At 45.9% G+C, this 21,727-nt stretch overlaps 1 protein-coding gene across 2 annotated transcripts in view; it reads right to left on the reverse strand.

The window, feature by feature from the left end:
- Window positions 1-587: 587 nt before the first annotated feature.
- Window positions 588-21,727, reverse strand: part of Uggt1 (UDP-glucose glycoprotein glucosyltransferase 1) — a 113,328-nt gene continuing 92,188 nt past the window's right edge. The window contains exons 35-40 of one of the 2 annotated variants that reach the window (XM_006244735.5): window positions 20,874-21,056; window positions 14,898-15,058; window positions 13,623-13,737; window positions 7,464-7,580; window positions 6,918-7,071; window positions 588-4,903 (exon numbers count right to left, since the gene is read on the reverse strand). In XM_006244735.5, the coding sequence (XP_006244797.1) occupies window positions 4,878-4,903; window positions 6,918-7,071; window positions 7,464-7,580; window positions 13,623-13,737; window positions 14,898-15,058; window positions 20,874-21,056 (756 nt within the window). In that variant the 3' untranslated portion in view covers window positions 588-4,877. The remainder of the gene's footprint in view (window positions 4,904-6,917; window positions 7,072-7,463; window positions 7,581-13,622; window positions 13,738-14,897; window positions 15,059-20,873; window positions 21,057-21,727) is intronic. The other variant, NM_133596.2, reaches the window with a different exon arrangement.

The raw sequence follows: 21,727 nt of genomic DNA on the forward strand, positions 1-21,727 counted from the left end.
CACACCCCAGTCCCCCATACACAAAACCAAACACACACAGAACTCCCCCTTCTTTGCCAGGCTGTATTTAAGCTTCATTTCCCTGTAGAAGCTTCTCCTGCCCACTAACCTCCTCCCCGCATCATGCACCAGGACTTGACTACCACCACCTCAGCAAGGACACTGGGCACATCGGTCTGAAGTGTGGACTGATCCTGGAGTGGTCAAACTGGACTTGGCTCCACTCCCACCCCCGAGCAGCTCAGAGAAGGGGAGTGGGGCAGAACCCACATGTCTCCTGGGGGACTCAGTGAAGAGGTCTGCAGCACGCTCTGAGGCTCCATGCACCTGCCTCTCATGGTTGGCACTGTGCTTGTCACCCAGGCTCTGCTGGGGGCAGGTCCCAGAGTTAGGGGCCTGGCTGTTGGCCCAAGACCTGTAGGACTAGTTGTGGCCAGACCCTGGAGCCCTCCAACCTCTGAGAAGGAAAGGGCTAGATTACCTTCACACACACACACACACACACACACACACACACACACACACAGACACACACACACACACACACACACACACACACACACACACAATGACCAAGCAGACAGCTGTAAGAAGAGAGGAGGGATTTTATTGTGTTGGACAGAGCTTACTCTCACGGTGACACCTGCATTGGACTAAGACATCCACAACATTAACCTCATCGCTGAATGAGGTGAGGTGTTGGTTTGAATGGATGGTGGGACAGAGTTTCTTTTTAAAACCTAAGCTCTGTCTCCATTTTCCCTTTTCTGGTAGGAAAACAGAGTGCTTGGTAGTCTCTTGTTCCAAACTGCCAATCTTAGGCTAATGTAGTTTGCATCTGGCTAAAGGAATGGTGCCGAGTTCTCTGTCGAGAGTTCAGTGGGGACAAATAAGGTGGTGGGAACAGGCTGGAAAAGACCCCGTGGCGCCAAGTCCTGCTCATACAGCCGGTCACAGACCCTCCACATGCTAAGGACCCAGGAGACTCGGGAGAGGTCTCCTGCTCTCTGTCCCCGGTTTGATGGGCTTCCCTGTGGCATGTGGATACTTGGCACTGACCCTCATCTGCTGCTGCAGACTGTCAGCACACGATGACTCCGTGAGGAGAGTCTGCACGCTTGGCCAATCCACCACTGTTATGTAACACAGAAGAGCTTTCTGTTATTATACAGAGACACAAGACAGCAGCAGTGAATGAGAGAGGAGAACCTTCCAGACACCTGGAAATTTCTGTAACTTCCTGAGTGACAGTGTTTAATGTGCTTGATCCAGCATTTGAGAAGTCCTCAGTACCTTAAGGCAGAGAAGCGGGAGCTCATGAAACTCAACAGAAAACAGCTACCTACTTACTAAACAACAGTATGATGAGCCGTTTGATTGACTCTGTCGCCACACAATATCCCATAAAGCCAAGGACTCAACAACTCAAGAAGACTGAGCCCTGGAAGCCATGCTCTGTGCTGCCAGCATCTGTCCCTCTAGACAGATAGGATCTACCCAAAAAAAGTGCAGGCTCACCCTCCTAACGCCTCCAGTGCATCCTTTCTTTGAGAGTAAGCTCTAACTGGGAAGGGTAATTTTAGAAGGCCGTTTAGTCCTGGAGGATAAGGGCACATGAGGAGCGACTTCATGCTGGTGACCATGTCCAACCAGTCTAAAATATGCCAGTCAAGCTTGCTTCCTGGTTTCCTCTTCCTTCTTTATCTCTGGGCTCTCAGCTCACCCTTCAGCGATTCAGACGAAAACCAGGTAACATACCTGCTGTGAAGTCTGCTTCTGACCAGACAGGCCCAGCGCAGTGCATGCACGCCCGGAGACGATCACGTTCAACCAGAAATGCAGCTCCTGCCAGGGCAGCGATGCCAACTATCCTCTGAAGTCCACCCACATCTCAACATGGGCACCTCCAGTATGCTTTTGGCTAAGCCCAGGACTCTGGAGACCTGTGCCCTGGCAGCTCTAGGTGCCAGTCACGTGCCGCTTTTCACAGAACACAGCAACCGACTCACACTGGCACATGTGACTCTGACATGTCACAGGTCACACTGCCCTAGTGATTCAGAAAGGAAACAATTCTACTCCTACATGACAAGAGGTCAAAGAACCGTTTAGACGCAGGCCAAGAACTTGGAACTTTCCAGAAGCCTGAATAATCCATGTGATCAGTTACTTCCTGCTTCTTGGAGAATAATTCATTTCTTTCTTCAGTCACAGTATGCTCTTACATGGTGATGTCAGGTGAAACTGACAGGGATGCCCTTCCGAGGGGCACTTGAAGGCGGCATCCCATTTGTGGCAGTTGCTTTATCTATAGAGATGATTAATCCACAGGAAGCGAGGAAGGAACCGGCAGAGGAGGGGCCTGGACAGCTTTAGAAGCAGGCTGGGTCTGGCTAAGCCAGCATCAACTGTGAATACATCAAGGTGGTGACACACTAGTGGGTAAAGGACCACAGGGGACCTACATCTTCCTTTTCCACAGAGGATGCACACATGTCTTGGTAAAAAGGAAACTGGTCACCGGGGCCAGCATTTATAAGCACGGACTATTCCCTGCCCAACACTCCAGGCTCCTAGGACACAAGGAGGACGGTTTCTGCTTACAGTTGGGCACAGCAGTGGGGCATCCCTGAAAGCTTAATCCAGTGTGGACATGAAGCCTGAACAAAGGCTGGATCTTAAGATCACAATTGGATTTGAAAATGGGGCAAAAAAATTAATTACTTGATATATGTGTGGTAAATTTTTTTATTTTTAAAATTCATGTTGTAATATACATTGTATCAATAAATGTGCTAGTTAAGCTAAGACGCTAGCTATGGGACATGTTTACCTCAAAGTATCCTCCATGGCCTTTGTCTAGGGATGTGTGCCCCTCCCCAACTTCATAACAAATGACAAAACAGTTTGATACTCCAAGAGTCAAAATACAACATCCTTGGAAACAGCCAGGAAGTAATTTATCCCCAGACACCTTTCCAAGGTCAGAGGGCTCAGCTACAGCCTGTCCTCAACACGAAAGCGCCTGCAGTGGGAGAGGGATGGACGGACGCACGCCCGGGGAAACTCTGGCTGACCGTGTCAGCTTCCCAGCTGGTTTCTTGGGGAATGTTGAGAGCACCGAATTGGATGATGTTATTTTTAGTGTCACTCTTTGTTCTTTTACTTGGAAACCTCAACTGAGGGGGGACACTTGTGCTCTCCCCAGGGCTCTCAGCAGGGAACTCCAGCTGACTGAGTTAAGGGATTTATGCTGGTTCTCTGAGTTCCCAATCGATTTATTTTTTTGTCTCTCGCTATTTATTACTTAACAACTGTCCACTCAAATCCCCAACCATGGCTCAGGTAGGTCATTCTTCCTTGAAACCTAACTTAGATAGATGGGGACTTAGTCACCTACAGTACTCCTTCCTCATATTCAGTCTTTATTTTTTTTGTGTATGTGGGGGTATAGTGCCAGACAGAAGGCAAGGCCTTGGGTTTGCTGGATAAGCTCTCTGTCTGCCACTGAGCCACACCCCAGCTCCCTTCTGATTTTTTAAATCTGCCCCTGTGAGGTGGAAGGCAGCCTGGTGCCCAGCAACACTTACTCTCTGCATAGATCCCTGAGTCCTGGGCAGAGGTGATACTACACACCTACACCTGTCCAGCCAGGTTAACAACCCCTCAAAGGCTCCTCAGCCCAGGCTGCTCCTGAGGTGATGCTGGGCTGTGGCTGTGAAAACACACAAAGCAATGAAGGGCGCTGTTTCAGATAGCAGCAGGTACCTTACAACCAGACCGGACCTTGGCAAGTCTCAAAGGCCAAAAGTGACCGACCCTCAGAGCCAAAGCCAAAGGGAAAGACAGAAGAGTATAGGAAACTGAGTTCCAGAGATAGAGTCATTCCTGGTCATAGGTCTGAGAGCACTTGGGGGAAGAAACATCCAAAGACACAGTCTCCAGGGTCCGAGAGAAAACTCTACAAGGGAAAGGGCAGACAGAATGGTGACCATCCGGATGGAGGCCGAGTAAGCTGAGAGGGGTTACTGAGGGACTCGGGACGCCTATGCCCAGCCAGGTAACTGATAACCAACAGCTTTTTAGAAAGTAGGAAGAAAAGGCAAAACATTTTCATAAATATAAAAATTGTTTACAAAACAATTACCTAGAAAGTTCACTGGGAACAGAATCAAGCTTCCTTTGACTTCAGCCATAGTGGACTGAAGAGAATGGCCAATGTTTCTATCTTCCCTTGAACATCCCAAAACTCTGCTACCTGCTGTTTGTCCAGTCTTATCCACACCACCCCAGTTCTCCTGAAGACCGATTTGCTTAGCAACTGTACTGAGCCAACCCTGAAGACACATGATTATTGGTTTGGCTCAATTAAACAAGGAGCCCAATGCTTGGGAAGGGGAAGGGGAGGGGAGGAGAGGAGATGGGAGGAGCGTGTTGGCGTAGACCTCGAGGCATGGATGAAGCATCTGCCGGCCTGACCTGGTACAGGGTGGGCATCTGCACTGCAGCGAGGGCTGCAGGTAAACTGAGGTAAGGAAGAGCATGGTGACCTTTCTGGCCAGCTCCTGGACCAGCACAACAATGTGTGCTCTGGGATGTGGGCACCGAAGGACTGGGCTTCTTTCAGTTCCCTCTGGCGAGAAGAGAGTCCCAGAAGATCGGTCACTTGTCTTCCTCTGAGGTACAAATCCAACAGAGCCTTAGCCCCAAGGATCTAGCACCCACTAGGGTGCAGTAGTCTAATCAAATGCTCAGATCAATAGGTGTGATACACCTGCCCAATCAGTCAGTTCATCAGCAGTTGTTTCAACAGATCAGAAAAAAACAGCATTTAGTACAAAACTGTCAGACGTGGGTCCCCTATCTTCCTCCAGAGATCATAATTCTTCATGCTTCTGAGATCCTGGGGAGAGAACAACGGAACATGAGGTTTAAGTCATAACCCAGTGTGAGCACAGCCCACAGCACATCTGCAGTCCTCAGATGGTTTACAGAAGCTTGGCATTCACCTTTCTGTATGAAGGTCTGAAAGCAAACCTAAGAGAAGGAGATGGTTTCAGTTTTAAGAACTGCCGCTTGCCCTTGGGCTCTCACTGCCTCTACAAGGGCAGCGCCACACACTTCTTGGAGGCCTGCTGCACTGACACATTCTTTCTGTGAGCCAGGGGAGCTGTTCTCTGATCCTCAAACTGTTTTAACGATGCTAATTGATATGTATCAGGAAAGTAAGCCTCCCTCTCCGCGTGTATTGCTTTTCCCTTGAGTTATTTAAGATGATTCTCAATAGAGGCATTGCTGAAGAGAGAAGCATTTCTTGCATAACATGCTTGTACTTGCTACCATTATTGTACACGTGTCACGGAGCACACGTGCGCACAGGACAACTCTGAGGAGTGGGTTCTCTCCTTTGCTTTGACCTGAGTTGTGGGAATGAGAACTCAGGTTATGAAGCAAGCACTTGTCCTGCTGAGCCATCTCTCTGGCCCATTGGTACAGAATTTAAAGGCTCAGACCCGCTGCTTTTAAACAAGGCTTTCCAGACACACGGACAGCTTCAGCAAGGCTCGTTCACCAGTCTCACCACCGTCCTTCCTCTATGATGGCTTTACCACTCCATCTACATTTGAGGTACAGATACTAATGGTGACTAATGTGATCACTGTCTCCATACCTCACGTATGGCTCTTCTTTTGAACAGTCTGTTCCTTTTCTTTGTCCATTTATCCATAGGTAACTGCATAATGAATTTCTTAAAAATACCTATTTTCATTCTTTATGTGTCTGGGTATTCTGCCTTGTGTCCCTGTACCACATGCATGCTGAGCTCACAAAGGCCAGAAGAGGGCATCAGATGCCCTGGAACTGGAGTTACAGTGATTTTTAAAGCTGAGCTGTCTCTCCTGCTCCAGATCCGAGTTTTTGTGGTGAGTGTGTGACTGTAACCTTCTAGCTATGACACTTATATCCTGCAGTCTCCAGGACGGACTCTCAAGTCACTCCAGATCCAAACTCTGCACTTGCTTCTTAGGATGAGTTTAAAGGAGGAGAAGTTCATAATCAAGAGTCCAATTTACTCACTGGTATAGGCTGGTGCAAGTGAGTTTACCTCTTGGTCCTCTCACTTCCCAGCCTGGCGCAAACCCTCTAGACTTGCATTGACAGACAAGCATATGAGAGTTTATTTGCAAGCTTTAGTGGCTTCAAAAAGAAAACCCCACAATTGCCCCATGAGCGGTTTGCTGTAAGGCTGTGGTAAGTACACTGGCAGAAGGAGAGAGCTGGCCACTCAAAGTAAGCTGTCCTGACGTCTACAGGCGTGCTGGTGGTACACACCAACACCTGTGTGCACCCCACCACCAAATACACACATAGGTACATACACACATACATACATACACACACATACACACACCAACACCTGTGTGCACCCCACCACCAAATACACACATAGGTACATACACACATACATACATACACACACATACACACACCAACACCTGTGTGCACCCCACCACCAAATACACACATAGGTACATACACACATACATACATACACACACCAGCACCTGTGTGCACCCACCACTAAATACACACATACATACATATACATACGTACATACATACACACATACACACACACCAACACCTGTGTGCACCCCACCACTAAATACACACACACACACACACACACACACACACACACACACACACACACAATTTTTGACCAAAACAAGTAAGCACGCATGTTTGTTGGGTGGAGGACGACAAAACTGCATTGAATGTGCTGTTCAGAAGGCTGGCTGAGGGACAAAATGAAAAACAGACCCTGGATGGGGTCAGGGCAAGGGACCCCTCCATTGTCTCGGCAACAAATCGGAAGCTGGGAATGACTTATCCAAAGTCAGGTTCACACTCACCTTCCTGTGTCTCCTCTTCATGCAGGGTCCCCAACTCTTTCTCCTCTTGGAAGAGGGTCTGCAACTGCTTGATCTCCTGGTCGTAGTCTTGCCACTCAGGGACGATCCGCACAGCAGCCTCCAGTTTGGGCTCCTTAGTCATGGGATTATTACACTGAAAACACAACCAACACACCTCAGTGGTGCAAAGGCACTCTGTCCAGATGCCACAGGGCTCCAGCAGCACCCGTGAGACTAAGTAAGGGAGAGCAGGATTTTAGGGCTTGCCTGGCTAATCAGTAAACTGCTCTCAAAACCAAGGTCAGCAACGGTTACAGGTTAAACAGAAACCTGTCCAGGCACAGGGATGAAGTGGAAGACAAGGGTGACGCAGCAGAAAACAGCCCTGCAGGCTGCTGCATCTGGCAAGCAAGGAAGAGCCCTGCAGACGTGACCAGGACATGCTTTGCAGCTCCAAGCACAACTCAGAGAACGCCAACTTGAATGGGCGTTGGCAGCCGCCAGGCTCTGTCACAGGCCCCAGGACAGGGAGGGAGGGCAGCTCACCAGGTCGATGGTCTTGGCCCGCTTCTTAGAGGCATCATCACACCACGTCTCACACCAAAGCCACTCCTGAGGGAGCGATTTGATTGGCACCTGATGGATCATGTTATTGGGCAAATCCTATTTGGTAAAGAAATAAAACACAAAGATCTAAAATGCAGAAAGAAATTTAAGTAAGCAAGCAGTGTTGGCTTAGAGTTCAACTGGAGGGCTGGAGAGCTGGCTCAGCATTAAGAGCATCCTGTTCTTCCAGAGCGCCGGGTTCACCTCCCAGAACCCAGGGGATCTGATGCCTCTTTCTGGCCTCTGCAGACACCTACACACACCTGCACATTTCCACGTATAAGCACGTGTACACATAAGTAGAACTTAAAAAAAAAAACACAATAATTCTCCCTCAGCTAGGAGCCAAAGGGGTGACTATGCAGTTCATTCAGGGCATTAGCACCTCTTACAGAGGATCCAGGTTGGTTCCCACCATCTGGCCGCTCACAACCATCTGTATCTCCAATGCTAGGGAATCTGGTGCCCTTTATGGGCTCCTCCAGCTCTAGGCACACAGATGGTACATATACACACATGCAGGCAAACATGTATACATATAAAAAAGAACCAAAACAACACAAGCAATATTCGACTACATTTCCCAGTATGAAAGTAAATTTAAAAAATTCCCATTGTTTTGCTTTGTTGAGTCTGTTGCCCATGCTGGTCTGGGTCTTGGGAAGTCCTCGTGCCTGGCCTCTCATGTGCTGAGATTACAGAGGTGAGTCACCATGCAGCCTGCTCACTTCTGAAGGGTCTTACACTCTATAGTTTTCCAGAAGAGAAGCACTGACTTCCTGCTCCCAAGTGCCGGGGCCCACATTTCTCCCACAATAAAACGTTCTACTGTCCTAACACTCTGGGGGAAATCCAATATACCACTGGAATAAATGCATAGAACTGACTGGCTGAAGCTTGTAAAGAATGGCTGAGTGTAGCACTGTGCACTGCAATCCTAGCACTCTGGAGGCAGAGGCAGGAGGGTTCACAGTCACTGAGTTCCAGCCAGCGTGGCTACGTGAGATCCTGTCTCAGAACCACAACCAGGCCACACCAAGTCATCTGTTGCAAGCAACAAGCACCACAGCCTTATATGCAATGGGGTAAGACAGACAGACGGCTCCTGTGCTGGTCTGAACACGGATCATAGGTCTGAATACTTGATCCCACATGGTGGAACTATTTCCACCAACCATATGGGGCCGGGTCAGGAGGTGTGGCCTTGTTGGAGGAGGTGTGTCACTGGGGGCAGACTGACATTTCAAAAGACCTACACCATCTCTCTCCATCTCTCACTCGTAGTAAAGATGTGAGCGCTCAGCTGTCTCTGCTTCCATGCTTTTTGGTTTTTGGTTTGGCGTTTTCTTTGCCTGACTATCAAGGACTCTGACCCTCTGACACCACAGGCCTAGCTAAGGCTTTGCCAATGGCCTTGGTCATGGTGTTCTGTCACAGAAATAGAAAGTGACAGAGAAGTTTCCTTCATCAAACCCTGTCAACAAAATAAACTGAAATGATCAAATGTCAGTCTTGGTCTGAGTTTACCTCTAGACACTGGAACCTGCACTACTGTGGTAAGAACAGTGTCCACTAAACGCCATGTTCTTCAGGAAGAACAAACCTACTTCCAGCATCAGCAGATGAGGTAAACGAGACTATGGATCCCTGAGATGCCGAGTAGCTGACGGTGTTAGGAAAGACACATGGTTGAGGCTGGGAGTCAAGTGGTTCTGTGGTGTGTGCTCTGCATGTACAAGGCCCCGCTCACTGTCACCACCACCATCAAAGAGAATAAAAGCATAAGCTTGCAGGCCTCAAAGACCAATAAGAGAACAGCGACTCTCAAAGCCTGGTGTTCTTTCTCTAGCACAGGTGCTTAGAGATGCCTTCTAAGGGTTTCAGTAGCCACCCATCCCCAGCAACTAAGATTCACATACAACGCTTGTTGTTGACAGGAGTTCTGAGGGACCAGCTCTGCATACTAAGGACACAGCTGCAACTTCAGGGTGAACTACTGGGGTGGTTTGAAGGAGAATTCCCCTCACAGGCTCAGTTCTTGAGCTCAGTTCGCAGCTGGCTGGGCTGTTTGGGAACATGGTGTGGCCTCTCTGGAGGAGGCGCACTGTGAAGCACTGTGAGTTCATAGCCCTGCTCCCTGCTCTACTCTTGGCCTGGAGTTTTCAGTTGATCTCAACCCGAGGATCTGGGAGCCCACTGTCAGTAACACACAGTAGCTGACCTGATTTAGTCCCAGCCCACAAGATGGAACCCATCCCTGTCACTGCTTGACTGACCAAGAACCTGAGACTAGACAGCCCAGGAACCTAGGTAAAACAAAGTCCTTAAAAAAACCTATTGTCCTTCAACAAAACAAAACACAGAAATAAAACGACCCCTACTGACATTCTGCTACAATCATAGTTCAATCATGGGCCTGCACAGGGTCCCAGAGCTGAATGGAGAAGTGGACACTGTTCCATTGCTAACCTAGAAGCTAGCTCCAATTAACAACCACTGGCAGAGGAAAACTTAGTTTCCTTCAAGGAAGTCTCCTTGGTGAAACAAACTACTTAAGGGCAGGCTGCACGCCTAGTAGGAGAAGCCCAGTAGGAGAAGCCTAGTAGGAGATGCCCAGTAGGAGAAGCCTAGTAGGAGAAGCCCAGTAGGAGATGCCCAGTAGGAGATGCCCAGTAGGAGAACCCAAGTAGGAGATGCCCAGTAGGAGATGACCAACAGAAAAGCTCAATGGTATCTTTGGAGGTTCTCGGATTCATAATGTCACCTTGGGGCTTTTTCCCTTTAAAAAAATTTTTGTCTTCTTTTAATTATATATATAATGTCTATTATAATAATTTATATTATATTTTATATTATAAAATATACCTACACCTCCTTTGCAATATATATCATGGCTTCCAGTTTGGGGTTTGGTTTTTTTTTTTTTTTGGTTCTTTTTTTCGGAGCTGGGGACCAAACCCAGGGCCTTGCGCTTCCTAGGCAAGCGCTCTACCACTGAGCTAAATCCCCAACCCCCCAGTTTGGGGTTTTTATGGGATTGCTAAGTATGCAAATGAGTGGGTTTCTGATTCTTGTGCTTTTTCTTGCTTCTATTGGTTTTGTGAATGTGTTAGCTTTTGTTTTATCTTTTTATACTGTATTTTATTATTATCCCTTAGAAGCTATTTTTCTACTAAGAGACAGAAAGCAAGTGAATCCAATGTGAGCGGGGGAGGAATGGGAAACTAGAACCAGGATATATTATGTGAGGGGGAAAAAATCTATTTTCAATAAAAGAGAAAAAACAGAGAAAAGAAACACGGCTGAGAGAAAACATGAACAAAAATAGTCATATGCACAGAGGTCATGAGGTGAAAGCCAGCAGGTGGGTCACAGACCTTGCAGTCCAAACAGTTGCTCTGCATGAGACGGCTGCTAAAAATAAAGGTAGAGAACTTCAGCACAGACTGAAAACAAAAATACTGAAGTGGAAGCAAATCTGTTAACTAAAATTAGGGACGAACCCTGAAGAACAAAGTACAAAAGACTAAAATAACAAATTAAATGAGAAGGGAAGGGGAGGGGGAGGGGGAGGGCACCGAGTAAAGGCAGATAATTAGTCAGGAAGCTCTACAGAGGCTGGAGAGATAGCTCAGTGGTTAAGAGCACCGACTGCTCTTCCAGAGGTCCTGAGTTCAATTCCCAGCAACCACATGGTGGCTCACAACCATCTGTAATGGGATCCGATGCCCTCTTCTGGTGTCTGAAGACAGCTACAGTGGACTCATACATTAAATAAATAAATCTTTTTTTAAAAAAAGGAAGCTCTGCAGGGCGCTGCCTAAAGACAGTCAAAGACAATTTCCAAAATAGAACAGAGTCACAAATTTTAAAGAAAAAAACCACAAACCCTGCTAAAACCAAGTAAGAAAGAGGGAAATGGAGGCAGAAGTACCTGGTAGAGGGATCCCTGGGAACGTGATACTAATGTAGCATGAAGCGGCCATGCGGCAAGCGCCTGTGCCCTTAGCCCTCGGGAAGCTGAAGCAGGAGGATGGTAAGATGGAGGCCAGCCTGGCTACAGAACTGAGCTCCAGGCCAGCCTCAGCTACAGTGTGAGCCCATCTCAAAAAAAAAAAAAAAAAAAAAAAAAAAAAAAAAAAAAAAAACCTCACAACAACACTCCACCAGCCAACCACCACCTGCCCGTGCCCCTGAAATACAGATCTCGAGCACAGCCAGAAGACAGTGATCTCAAAACAAATTATTCAGGGCGGCAGGTAACAGCCCAGCTGGAAACTCAGAAACCAAAGGCAGGAAAGAGGAATGACACTAAAACTTCTAAAAGACAGAACTGCCAAGTTGCAGGCTTAAATTCACTGAATATATACTCCAAGCACATGGAGCTGCAGGTGTGTCTGGTGCTGGGGTCCGGCCAGCACTATGAGGTCCTGGTTAAACCACAGAATGATGTTCCTCCAAAGTAATGGGGATAAATACAAAAGAACAAAGACAGATTCTTTCCTCACATTCTCTGCAAACCAACCAAACTTGTGGCAAAGACACAACTGCTAACAGTCCAAAGGAGGAGCAATGGAGTGGCTCTTATATATACACTTCTAATGCTAGCTAGCACTCATGCAAATCGTACTGACATAAATTAAGATGTTAACGGCACTCATCAGTACACAAAAACCAGCTCAAAAACATGCAGCGGCATGGTTCACATAAGTGAAATGTTACAAATATTTCAGGACAGGGTGGCACAAGCTTGTAGTGCCTGCTTCTCAGAAGGCTGAGGCAAGAGGACTGCTGGAGTCCAGAATTCACAGCTAGTTTGGAAAGCGTATTTCCCAAACTTTGTTTTGTTTTTGAGACAGGGTTTCCTTGCTGTCCTAGAACTCTCTATGTAGACCAGGCTGTCTCTTCCTCCAGAGGCTAGAATTCAAGGTGTGCTTCACCATGCATAGCTAAAAGGAAGGACAGGAGGAAGAGGAGGAAGAAGAGGCGCAAATGGAGATCAGCTAGTGAAGGACACACAAAACTACAAAGGAATGTGAATAGAGGGCACACATCTCCAGGGCAGCAGGGGACAAGAGACTGAAAAGAAGCATGGTACCCAGGCGAGACTACAGGCTCAGTACTGAGTCTACCGAGCAGCAAAGAGGGTTGAGTCCCATCAAAGTCGGGGTGAAGGGCAGCAGTCTGGTGTCCGTGATGACATGCCCCTGACGGGGTTCTGGTTATGACCTTGGCTTTGTGCTGACTCTGGGATACACCTGAAGATGGATTCTTTTCATGATGCTACATATCACAATAAATGACAAAATATTTTAAGAAAGACTTTAAACAAAATTCTTAAAATACATGAGACTAAGCTGGCATGGTGGTTCATGCCTTTAACCTCAGCTCTCGGGGATAGAGGCAGAGGTGGGTGGATCTCTAGACCAGTCTTGATTACAAAGTTCCAGGCCAACCAAGGCTACAAGTAATACCTAGTCTCAAAACAGCAGCAGCGGCAGCCACAGCAGCAGAGTGGCAGTAGGTATCTAAAACACCTAAAGCTACAACTAGGGCTGAAGAGAAGGCTGAGGGTAGGAGCACTGGCTGCTCCTCCACAGGACCCAGCACAGCATCTAACAACTGTCCGTCCCTCCAACTCAGGGTGATCAGACTCCCTCGCTTTTCTGGTCTGTGGGAGCACAGCACACACAGTGCACAGCCCTACACGCAGGCAAACCACCCATGCACATAAAGACGAACAAACACAAACCCAAACAAAACAAACCTGAAACTTCACTTCTGAAAATCTGCTATTTTAAAAGTTATTCCGCAAGCCTTCCTGAAAGTTTCTGACATGGGGGTCAGTGTTAAAAAAAATTTAATACTTTATTGTGTGGATTCTGAGCTATTTGACAGTCTCGGTCCCTTTGAGATCAGACATAAGTCAGTCTCTCTCTCTCTCTCTCTCTCTCTCACACACACACACACACACACACACACACACACTTACTTTCTATGAAGGAACAGTTCAGTCTGACAGAGCACACAAACACTACTTCATTTTCAGACACAAGCGGCATGCTTTTATGTGTCCTGCCAAAGCCAATGGTCACTTACTTGATCAAGATTTGAAAGACTGTTGGGATCCTGACTCAGACCTTGGTACTGTCCTCTGAGTCTGTCACCAGCAGCTATTTTCCTAAACTTCTTCAGATCCACGACATACAGCGCACTGAGCAAAGAGGAGACACTTGTTACAATCAAGCCATCGATGGGTGTCAACAATGAACCCAAGTGAACAGTGTGACAGGCCATGAATGGAACAGGCCAGTGTCCCCGAGAGAGTGAGCGGAAGATGGTCATGGAGGGTGTGGCCACACAGCAGAGAGGGTCACACACCCTGCTCTGATGGCTCACTTTGACCAGCTTTTTATTTTGCTGTCTAAAAAGGAAATTAATTCCTGAGGCAAGATTTCTAGCTAATCAGAAGATTTAGTGATAAAGATCATTAAACTGATAAATAGTAACAATCGGCCAACACTATCCTGATGACATCTTAGATGATGGGGCTGGGGGAGAGGCAGGGAACAAGTATAAAACTGAATCCCTGTATCTCATCATTCATCTCTGTATGCGTTCATTTCAGCAAGGAGTTATTTAGGGCCCTGGAGGCTCAGAGGTTGAGAGCCCTGGCTGCTCTTCTAGACGGTCAGAGTTTGGTTCCCAGCATGCACACAGGGGCTCACAATCTCCTGTAACTCCAGTTTCAAGGAATCTGACACCTGCTGGCCTTCATGCATGCAAAATACTCATTCACATAAAACAGGTAAATCTTTTCTTTAATTTTTTTTTATGTATATGGGTCTATGCATCTATGTCTGTACATCATGTGCAAACGGTGCCTACACAGGCCAAAAGGCATCAGTTGCCTGGACCTGGGGTTACAGACAGGTGTGAACCCACGTGTGGGTGCTGGCGATTGAACCCAGGTACTAGGGAAAAGCAGTCAGTCTTCCTCACCTCTGAGACATCTCTCCAGCCCTGTGGTGGTGGTGGTGGGTTTTGTTTGTTCGTTTGGTTGGTTTTTGAGACAGGATCTCACTTTGTAGACCAGACTGGCTTCAAACTCAAAGAGATCTGCCTATTTTTGTCTCCCAAGTGCTGGATTAAAGGCATGTGGCACCATGTCCAGCCCATACACTGACCCAAGAGGCGACAAATATGCTTGAAATAGGCAAAACAATGTTTTGAATAGATTATCTGTCAGGACACGCTAACAGAGAAACTATGAATAACAGAGTGCAGTATATGCAGCTAAATAAATTAAGGCTCTCTTTATACACAGGTAAAGAGCCCTAAGCAAGGCATTCTGCAGGGAGCGCCCTTCAGTACCTGATGTGATACTTTCGTCCAGCCAAATGACTGGCCCAGTAGCCTGACTTCCAGAAGCGGTAGCCATCCATCTCTCTCCTGCTGTCGCAGAAGGGCGTGTAACCGTAAGGTGCACCATCCAAATTGAAATCTCTTAACTCCTTCAGATCTGTCCGCACAATCTGCAGTAAAGGAAACCAAACCATTTGTTAACCGAGCTAAGGTAGCTTCCCTACGCTATGATACACTTCACAAGGCAGCAGGAAGGGCGGGGCACTGGGTAACAACACAGACTCTAGAACACAGGCCGAGTTTCCCCAGTGTTACATGTAACCTGAAACGATCCCCATACACTCATGTATTTCAGTTGGTCCCCAGCTGGTGAATGGTGCTACTCTGAAGGCTATTTTTAAAAGTACTGAACCAATTTCAACAGGGAAATGTCAAGACTGCCTTGCTATCAGGCTGCAAGATGGTCCTTAAGCTCCCTGCTTTGGGTCAGATGTGTGTACAATGAACCGGATCAACAGGAGAGGAGAAGGATATCAAAAAGTTTAGCAGTGTGAAGACAGCAGCTGTAACTCTTAGAGATGAGCATCACCGAGGGGAAGGTATGCACTTTGTACCGACTGCCCGAACCGTCTGCAGCATTCTTTTCATCAGAACCAAGCATGCCCCTGAACTTCAAGTACCATCCATGCCAGCGACTCCTGTCCTGGCTGGGTATGGTGGCAGAGGCCTGGAGCCATAATTGTCCTAGCTGGGTATGACAGCACAGGCCTAGAGCCCTAGTATTCTAAAGGCAGAGACAGCAAAACAATTTGGATGACAGAGAAAGGCTCAGCTTCAAAATCAATGGAGGAACTGTAACTAAACAATGAAGTAGCTAACTTTTGGGGATACGGTGACCAAGTAATATTAGCCTTTACTTTGTAACTTTGGTATTTATGGTAAGTGAATTAATATGTAAGATATAGGACTGCACACAATCTGACTCTGGTTAATATCCACAGGCATGCAAAGGTCCACAGCTCAGAAAAGCTGCAGACCTAAGCAAGATAACCACATTTCCACAAGATGGCACCCTCATAGGAAGGCATAAGATCAAGACCTTGTTCCTATAAACGGGTCCCACACAACAAACAGCACCTCAACCCTACTACAATTTAGTCCTCCCGTGAACACTACAACCACCACCACTAAAAGACAAGAAAAGTTTATTTCAATTTAAAAAACAAAAAGTACAAAAGAAAGAAAAACTTAACCAATAAACTATGAAGTCCCAGAGCAGAAACAAAACCAAAACAAGGTAACATGTCTCCTTCAGGACTAACCCCATTGTTTTGGCTCCTAATGAAAATAGCTTGGAAGAACTTGCAGCCAGAGAGCTTAAAAGAATAATTATAACTATAATCAACAACTTAAGGGCATGGGTATATTCTGAGAACAAAATAAAAGAGCTAGATGAATAAGGAAATCAACCCATGATATAAAAATCAAATGAGAGAGAGAGAGAGAGAGAGAGAGAAAGAGAGGAGAGAGAGAGAGAAGGAGAGAGAGAGAGAGAGAGAGAGAGAGAGAGAGAGAGAGAGAAATACTGAAGAAAAACCAAAGAGATTGAAAAGAAAATCTCAGTTAGCCAAGTTAAAGCTCAGTTGGAAATCCTCACGAACAGAATGAATCATGTGGAAAACAGCATCAGGGCAGGAAGATAAGAGAGGGAATTCAAATCATGCAGTAAAGGTCAACGATAAATGGATGGAGGAGAGAGCGTGGATACAAAGGAAGAGATTTGGGACAACATGGAAAAACCAAAATATTGAATCTTCTAATTATAGCAGATAAGAAGCCTACTCCAATGGCATAGACAATATTTTTAATAAAATCATAGAAGAAATTTCCTCAAATCTTTTTTTTTTTTCCGGAGCTGGGGACCGAACCCAGGGCAAGCGCTCTACCACTGAGCTAAATCCCCAACCCCTCCTCAAATCTATAGAAAAAAAAGATGCCTAGTAAGGTACAGGAAGCTTACAGAATTCCAAGTAAGACAAACCAGAAAAGAAATTCCCAACATATTAAAATACTAGAAACACAGAATAAAAAAAGGGTACTTAAAACTTCACGAGAGAAAGGTCATGTCATCTATATGGTAGATCCATCAGAATAGGTCCTAGTTATTCAACAGAAACACTTAAAAGACAAAAGGAAAGAAGAATTCCAAGCTCTAAAAGAACATAACTGCCAAACAACCCTATTATACCCAGCAAAACTACCTACTAAAATTGAAGGAGGGTGGTTAAAAGCACTGGCTGTTCTTTCAGAATACCCAGGTTTGAGTCCCTTACCTGGCAGCTCACAACTATAATGCTGGTTCCAGTGGATTTTCTGTAAAGTTGTACCAAAATTTCAAAAAATATATGAATTCTATTCAAATTATTCCATAAAATAGAAGAGGAAGTCTTTTGTGCTCTTCTTATGAAGCCAGTATTACTCTGACACCAATCAGATAAAAATATATAACAAAAAAGAAAATTACAGGCCAATCTCCTTGATAAACATAGATGCTAAAATCCTTGAAGAATGCTACATCACAAATATCACACATCATGACCAAGTTGGCTTTATTTCAGCAAACGTAGAAGTGATTCAAGATATGTAAATTAGTTAAGTTACATCAATGAACCAAAGAACAGAAATCAAGTTTCTCTCAAATGGGACAAAAAATGTCACTGATAAAATTCAAGATTTCTTTCATGACAACAATCAAAGAGAGTCTGGGGATGGTGGGCTCACACTTCAATAAAATAAAAACTATATAAAAGCAACCTGAAGCTAACATCATATAAAGGGAGGAAAAACTCAGAGCATTCTCCCAAGATCAGGAACAACTTCTATTTAATATAGTGCTTAGAGTCTTAGCCTGAACAATGTGACAAAAGAAGAAAAGAAATACAAACAGGAGAAGTCACTGTATTCCTTTTTGAAGATAACAGTATTCTATATAAAACAGATGCTTAAGACTCCAAAAAAGTCTTTGAGCTGATACATTTCAGCAAAGTGGCATTAAAAAAAAAAAAAAAGTCACCTTCTTATATTCCGATAATAGCCTGGAAAAGAAACCAGGAAAAGCACAAACAGACATAGGAACAACAAAGACCATGGGGAATAACTTAACCAGGTAAGCAAAAGCAGCGAAGGAAACTGGGGGTAAGGGGTGGGGGGCTGTGACAGAAGAGAAAAGAAAGAGATGGTCTGCTCAGGGTCTTAGAGGGGTCATCATGAAAATGCCATCCCCCAAAAGACTGTAAAGACACTGAGTGCAGTTCAAACAGAAATTCCAAGGCCATGCCTCAGAGACGAGGCACAAAGACCAAGGATGGCCAAAACAATCCCAAGCAAACAGACAGATCAGGAGGCCTCGATGTAATATATATATATATATCTCATTTCACATTATACTAGCAATAAAAACAGCAGGAACGGACACCAGAAACAGACATGGAGATCAGTGGACTAGAACGGAGGACCCAGATACAAGACACATTACGAGTTTTGAATTTTTTTTTTTTTTTTTTGGTTCTTTTTTTCAGAGCTGGGGACCGAACCCAGGGCCTTGTGCTTCCTAGGCAAGCGCTCTACCACTGAGCTAAATCCCCAACCCCACGAGTTTTGATTTTTAACAAAAAGTATCAAAAGTACTCACTGGAGAAAAGACATCATCTTCAACAAATGGTACTAAGAAGATTGGATTTCAACATGCAGGAAAAATGAAATTAGATTCTGATTTCTCACTCTGCAAAAACTAAACTCCACTTGTTAAAGAACTTCGACATAAAACCTGATACTCTGGGCTGGCTCAGTGGTTAAGAGCACTGACTGCTCTTCCAGAGGACCCAAGTTCAATTCCTAGAGCCCACATGGCAGCTCACAAGTGCCTGTGTGTGACTCCAGTTCCAGGGGATGCAAAAGCCTCACACATAGGAATGCAAGCAAAACACCAATGCACATAAAAATAAGATGAAATTAAAAGATCTCGTACTCTGAAGTTGTTGGACAAAAGAGTAAGGGACCTCAACTCACAGCAGTGGTTCTCAACATGTGGGTCGAGACCTTTCATGGGCCTAAGGCTGTTCTGCGCTTGGATCTTTATTTACGTTACAATTCACAACAGTAATTAAACTGCTATTACAAAGTCGCAACAAAAGTAATGTTCCGGCTGATGGCCACAGCATGAGGAAGTGTGCTAAAGAGCCGCAGCATTAGGGAGGCAGAGAGTCTGAATAGACTCTAATAAGCCCAGGAAATAAAGTATTCAGTGAACAAATGTGCTCTTTTGGAACAAAAAGCTTCTGTCAAGCTTTGCTGTAAGGTGTGTGTAAACAGTCCACAGAGTAGGAGAAAGCGCTGGCACCAGTGCAGCACGGTGACTATTATGGGATGACTAATGGCTTTCTGACTGGATTTGAGGCTTGCTCCACAGGAGGAAACTTCATACCTAGTATTGAAACTATGGCCAAAAGCCCATAGGCTACAGAGCAGAACCTGATATTGTTATTTTATTAAATAGTGATGCTCTCAAGGTACCTTCTACATATTTATGTTAAAACCTTCTGAATATTTATTATTAGCACTGCCCTTAGCCTTGGTCAGAGAAGCTTATGCAGTAGGCAGCAGATACAAAGCCGGTCAAAGTGAAAAGGAGACTGAATGCTCAGTGCTGAATGGAGTATCTGCATCCTGAGACTCAGAGAACAATGAGGAAAATGAGACAGAAAGGACAGGGAGAACTGCTGCAGAAGGATGGGGAGGACTGTTATGGAAGGATTGGGAGGACTGCTATGGGAGGATAGGGAGGACTGCTATGGGAGGATAGGGAGGACTGCTATGGGAGGATTGGGAGAACTGCTGCAGAAGGATGGGGAGGACTGCTATGGAAGGATTGGGAGGACTGCTATGGGAGGATAGGGAGGACTGCTATGGGAGGATTGGGAGAACTGCTGCAGAAGGATGGGGAGGACTGCTATGGGAGGATTGGGAGGACTGCTATGGGAGGATAGGGAGGACTGCTATGGGAGGATAGGGAGGACTGCTATGGGAGGATTGGGAGGACTGCTATGGGAGGATTGGGAGGACTGCTATGGGAGGATTGGGAGAACTGCTGCAGAAGGATGGGGAGGACTGCTATGGAAGGATTGGGAGGACTGCTATGGGAGGATTGGGAGGACTGCTATGGGAGGATTGGGAGGACTGCTATGGGAGGATAGGAGGACTGCTATGGGAGGATTGGGAGAACTGCTGTGTGAAGGATGGGGAGGACTGCTATGGAAGGATTGGGAGGACTGCTATGGGAGGATAGGGAGGACTGCTATGGAAGGATTGGGAGGACTGCTATGGGAGGATAGGGAGGACTGCTATGGGAGGATAGGGAGGACTGCTATGGGAGGATTGGGAGGACTGCTATGGAAGGATTGGGAGGACTGCTATGGGAGGATAGGGAGGACTGCTATGGAAGGATTGGGAGGACTGCTATGGGAGGATAGGGAGGACTGCTATGGGAGGATAGGGAGGACTGCTGTGTGAAGGATGGGAAGGACTGACGTGGAATGCTGTCTTCTGGACTCAGAGCAGCTGTGGCACCTGTACAGCATCAACCAGGCACAGTGCGGATGAATGGACACCCATTACTGTGGAGAGCTGCCAGGAAGGAGGATCTTTCTCTTTTCAGGATATGGTCACTAACAGGATCTCATGCTCCAGTGGATGGCTCTGTGCCCATGTACCCATGGGCTGCTCTAATTGGATATAGTGGGTTATTCATTTTATTGTATACAAGCATAAACTCTCCAAAAGTTTTTAAAGAAAAGATGTGCTGATGGAACGTAAACATAAAAAGTAATGACATCTGGGTGATTTCTTTTCCTATTTCTGAAATACTGATGCAAACACAGGTGCTTTGCCATCTGAAAAATCATGTTAACCCCGTGTGTGCGAGCTTACCTGATCAGCATCCACAAAGAGGAATTTGTCAACAACCAACGGGAAAAGCACATCCAGGAAGAGGATCTTGTAGCCCCAGATAATTCGCTGCTTCTCGGTCTGCTGGTGAAGCCACCGTGGCCATTTGTACTGAACAAGCTCATACTGGAAATTGTATTTTTTGGCCATGTAAGGTATAAACTCCTATTTTTAGACAAAGGGAACAACAATCATTCATTCTGATTAAGAAAACCAATGCCGGGGTTGGGGATTTAGCTCAGGGGTAGTGCGCTTGCCTAGGGTTCGGTCCCCAGCTCCGGAAAAAAAAAGAACCAAAAAAAAAAAAAAGAAAACCAATGCCTTAATGTAAGTTAGCCACCATTATTATTACCATACAACTAAAACACACTAAAACAAGGTCTAGAAAAATCTGGCTTTAATCCACTTTACTCACATAAGAAAACATCTAAACTCTGGTCCAATCCCTATTTCTTGGCAATGTCTATTCACCACAAGAAATGATGGAAATCTGCAAGGGATGGCTTTTAGATTTACAACTTTATAACTCGTGTGTGTGTGTGTGTGTGTGTGTGTGTGTGTGTGTGTGTGTGTGTTTGTGTGTGTGGTGGGGGTTGGTACATAAGCTCCGGGTTCACTTATCTAAATTTAATTTTAGTAAAACACTCGAGTTTGATATTAAGGTCTTCTCAAGGCTGAGTCTAACCCAGGCTATCACACAGCAGAGCCAGAACTCTGAGTAGGCTCCTGGTGTTGACAAATCCGAGTTCTGTGCTCCAAATAGCAGCTCTCAGGAGATCAGAGGTAAGGTAACGACTCATCTGAGATGAGTCACACTGAATACAAAGTTGTCTACA

The sequence above is a fragment of the Rattus norvegicus genome, chromosome 9 (assembly GCF_036323735.1).
Source record: "Rattus norvegicus strain BN/NHsdMcwi chromosome 9, GRCr8, whole genome shotgun sequence".
Classification (NCBI taxonomy): domain Eukaryota; kingdom Metazoa; phylum Chordata; class Mammalia; order Rodentia; family Muridae; genus Rattus; species Rattus norvegicus.